Source organism: Formica exsecta, unplaced genomic scaffold (genome assembly GCF_003651465.1).
Source record: "Formica exsecta isolate Colony F162 unplaced genomic scaffold, ASM365146v1 scaffold4, whole genome shotgun sequence".
Lineage (NCBI taxonomy): Eukaryota > Metazoa > Arthropoda > Insecta > Hymenoptera > Formicidae > Formica > Formica exsecta.
In genome coordinates this window covers 2,312,098-2,316,689 of record NW_021851238.1, presented here as the reverse complement: position 1 = coordinate 2,316,689, position 4,592 = coordinate 2,312,098, and the positions used below count along the sequence as shown (strand labels likewise).

General features: G+C 36.1%; 1 protein-coding gene across 4 annotated transcripts in view; it reads right to left on the bottom strand.

Annotated features, from left to right (window-relative positions):
• Positions 1-4,592, bottom strand: part of LOC115239956 (nephrin-like) — a 379,693-nt gene that overhangs the window by 29,354 nt on the left and 345,747 nt on the right. For all 4 annotated transcript variants that reach the window (XM_029814847.1, XM_029814850.1, XM_029814848.1 and 1 more), the window contains one exon: positions 668-827. In XM_029814847.1, coding sequence (XP_029670707.1) covers positions 668-827 — 160 coding nt within the window. The remainder of the gene's footprint in view (positions 1-667; positions 828-4,592) is intronic.

Genomic DNA, 4,592 nt, shown 5'->3' with positions numbered 1-4,592 from the left:
TTTGTATTTTGTTTTATTCCAAAAACGGACAGAACTTTCCGGTAGACCTAATATATATATATATACATATATATATATATAAAATTAAATCGGTCAAAAATAGAAATCGTCGGTCTGATTGCTATTGAATGAACGATTCTCGAGCGCAAAACATTTTGTAGTGTTCCATTATATTTCTAATTTTTTCAGTGTATATTAACGTGCGATAACGAAAGATTATCTTATCATTCTTTTCCAAAGGCTCCATTTTTGTCGAGAATAATTTACAATCGTTCTCTGCGTAAAATTAAATATTCTTTAATATTTCTCTTTGTTTTAAATCTGCAATAATTTATCTTTAGTTTCTAGTTATTAATATTCACAAATTTTTTTACATGTTAATTCTTAAAATATTAAAATATTATTTCTCTATATTCACATCTATATTTTATATATTATTTATTATATATTATATTTCTTAAATTTTATATTATATTTTTCACTGCTCATTAGTGATAATATACTGACCCATATTGAAGAGGGAATATATCATATTTTTTCTTATATATTTCATATAAATCTATAATCGACTCACTTGTAATCATTTCATGTGTTTATTCGTTAAAGAGTTTTTTTATCTTTCCCATCACAATAAATAAATAAATAAATAAATAATTATTTTACTTACATTTAACTCGAAAGTGCAGCGGCTCGCTGCGCGTCTCGTTCAAGTCGTTCGTTGCTGCGCAAACGTAACGACCGGCGCTGCTTCTCGTCACGCTTTGCAAGACGAGGCTCTGATTCGACCAGATGATCCTTGCCGACGTGTTATGCGCCAGGATTTGATTCTGCAAAGAGAAAAAGAAGTTTCGGATAAATTCTACTTATACTACGATAAAAGCAAACGTACATATAATCTCTAAAATATAGCAATACAATAAAAAAGGCGTATGTATTTGTCAGACAGATGTCTAACAATAAGAGGGAAATAGCTACTTTGTTTTCTTCGCGAGAGGACTTGTCCCGCCGCGAGATCGAGCGCGCGATTTCATTTCTCGTTACTTTTTAATTTCACGATAAATTAGAGATAAGCGCGACCGCAGCGATGTTTTCCTGTCTGTTACGACCGTTCGTTATCGTGTCATTTCTTTTTTTTCCCCCCCTCTCCTGAGGAATGTCACCATCGAGTAGACCGAGCACTTTTGCGACTGCGAGAAAGACAAAGAGAGGAAGTATCTTGCAAGAGATTACGAAGGAGCATATACATACCCATAATACTGCCGCACGTGCAATATAACACTGTTACAACTCGAACAAGTTAACGAGTCGTATTCGTATAACGAGGGTCATCAAGAGTCTCTGCGCGCACGAAAAGGACTATTACTGTTTGCATGTCTGTGTTTCGTACATCCAAAGGTATATCACCGCTATTCGAGATTATAGCGATCGCGAATTTTCGTTGTATAATAGAGAGATAGAAAATAAATAATAAAAAAGAAATATATTTTCTCCTCTTTTATTATATCTTTTCCGATTCGATTATAACTTTACTTTTTAACTTAATCAAATATTGAAGATCGTGAAAAAAAATTGGAACAGATGACAAATCCTCTCAGCATTTTCGCGAAGAAAAAAATCGAATTCCATTTTGTCAATTGCTGTTCGAACATCGTGTGTTACATTAACATTACAGACTAATATATATATTCTGTTATTATAATCTAGAGATGATGTACCGAGGTACGCGAGGAAATATGGTTTAAACAGTTTCAGTAGAGTAGCAAAAGGAGCCGCCGCATGGTTACATGTCGTCATAACAAATCTGTCAGTTTAATTAACTACGAAAGGGTGAGCAGCATATTATGTCTTACTCTGTCCCTGTGTTTTCGCGACAAAATGAGAGGCGGAACAAATGCTAGTGCTAATATCGTACTCCGCTGAAACTTGCAACCGGGAACGAACTCGCGTAGTGGAACAGCCGCACGTCAGGGCCAACAAGTAGCTAGAGTCGGCGCATACACCGGCGTCGTTTGCCGTTGCCAAATGCAGGCCGAACCGCTTAATCAGGCGAGAGGCAGGCCGGGCCTTCGAAAGTTCCGCGACCGCCATCTACTACCTAATTTACGGGCTAGTTGTTGGCGCGATGTGAAATTCGCGCACGCAACGTGTAATTATAAAGTTTATTATTAAAAAATGTTATTAACATGGCTCCATCGCATTATCGAAAGTTATTCTTGAATTTCAATAATGGAATTGTTTCGTCATTTTCTATAAAAATTTTTCTCCTATATATATATATATATATACGTATATACATATTTCAGGGTTATTCAGGGTATTTCAGAGTTGAACATCTTAACATAAAATATGAATCGAGAATCCAACAATATGTAAGAAATCCTTTAGAGATATGCTTTCAGACGTCTTACTCAAGAGACGTCTAAATATTTTAAATATAGAATTTGATGAAATTATTAGATCAGATTGTAGTAAAATAATTAACAATGTATTTCAATTATTTTACTTATAAAAAAATAAAAAAATTCTAAAATAATTATAAATTTTATTTAAATTGATTGCCTTAAATACGGGGAAATAAGCTCCTATATACTTAGATAGTTTATCCAAGAAATAACTCAAAAAGGAAGCGTTCTGAACTCATATTCATATAATTTTTTTTCTTTCTTATGGTGAGTAGAATCTCCTCCTTAGTCATTTATTTCGGAAACATTCTGTATGCACACACATACAAGATATTTAAAAAAATTTTTATTTTATTCTGTTTTTTGATTCTCTATTTACTTTGTCGAAATGCGCTGTGAAAGTTCGATACGCGAAAGAGAGGAGCGAAAGCACGAGATTATAAGAAGAATATCTCACAGAGTCTCGCCTGTCATAGTGCATTTACGTAAAAAGCTATAGGTCCTGCCTATTTAATCAGAGAAGAAACGGCAGTCGAACGTCTTTGTCTCGCCGGCAAACATTTTCTCTCGGCCAGTAAAAGTCCCTTAAGTTTTTCACTCTTTTCTCGCCCTCCCCTCTATCCCTACCCCCTCTTCCCCACTCCTCTTACCCTCTCCGCCATTTCGTTCTCATACCTCTTACCTCACTACCGTTTCCTCCATTAGATCGGCGGACCCTCTTTTCTCTCGTTCCGCCAGAATCCGCTCGCCGAAGATAATTCGAAATCGATTTGAAACGAGGCCATTTGAATCTCGGAGAAGTTGGGATGAGGTATATAGGCGAGAGGAAGGGGGAGGGGGAGTTCAGAGATTTCTTCTTCCACTTCTCTGTCTATTCCGCCGGGACGTTTCTTTCTCCCGCGAACGTCGCCCCCCCAATGGGGATAGATTTATTCAATTGTTTTATAATCTCGGCAGTTCGACACGATGACGCTCGCGTTGCGGCGTCGTTCTGTCGAAATTCAACCGTTCATCGTACTTTTCGCACGCCCGATTTCACAATATTGGCGAGTAGATATTTAATGAAATGCACGATTAATTGATATATCGATAAAAGTTGCTCCCTCTTTTAACGCACGACTTATTGTTAGATATACAGAGTAACGGAATGAGAGAAAAAGAGAGAGAGAGACGAATACGCGCACACACAATTCGAGAGTTTACTCTTTTCCTCTATCTTAAATATTAGAAATAGTTCTAGTTAAAAAAATAAATACACATATAATAAATATATTATATATATATATGGATTTAAATCGCTGGAAAAATAAACTGTACAATTTTTTTTATATTTCTGCCATGTATTGTATTGTGCTCTATAAAGTGTTAAATAAAATATCAGAGAGGACACATGTATTAGACACTTTGGACACTTAACCACTCATATCGCGATCATGTGAATCGAGCGCGCGAGTTGATATATAGTGGAGTTTTTTTATTTGTACGATTAAATTCATTTCCTGCGATATGCAAGCGATGTATTTTTTTCAATAAAACTCAATAAAAAAAATAATAAAGAGGAGGGCGCAAAAAAACCAATGAATAGACAGGTGGTGTTTGCAGCCATTAGCGCGGTAACTCAATTAAACTGCATTGTAATCTATGTAACCAACCGTCCATGTGGTCGAGTCTAGGAGGTTTAGCGCGCTTTAGCATAGGTTAAGCCCCGGTTAAACCCGGAGGTTTATCTTCGATTTACTTGCGGCGAAGAGACGAAGCTTGGAAAGGATTCGTTAAATGTTGTACCTCGTTAAGACCGGAATTTTTGAAGGGCAGCTTTCTTACATTCCTTTCTCTGTATATGTGTTTCATTGAAATTCTTACCACCCAATAATCTTACAAAATAATCCTGATATTACCATAATGTTATAATCTATAACCTAAAATGAATTTCTTTGTGCGATTAAATATTATATATATATATATATATATATAGTTTGTTATAATTAATATTTATGTTATATTCTATATCAGATCGTACTTCGATCGAAGGCTCGCGATGCATTCTCGCGCTTGTCTCGGGAAATCGGCCAAGATCGTCATGGGATCGCAGCTGAATACGCGACCGCGAAGGAGTTCGCTCTCGAGGTCTTTCGATCCCCAATAAGGAAACGTGTCTCACGGTCCTAAGCTGTTCTCGCGAGCTCTCTT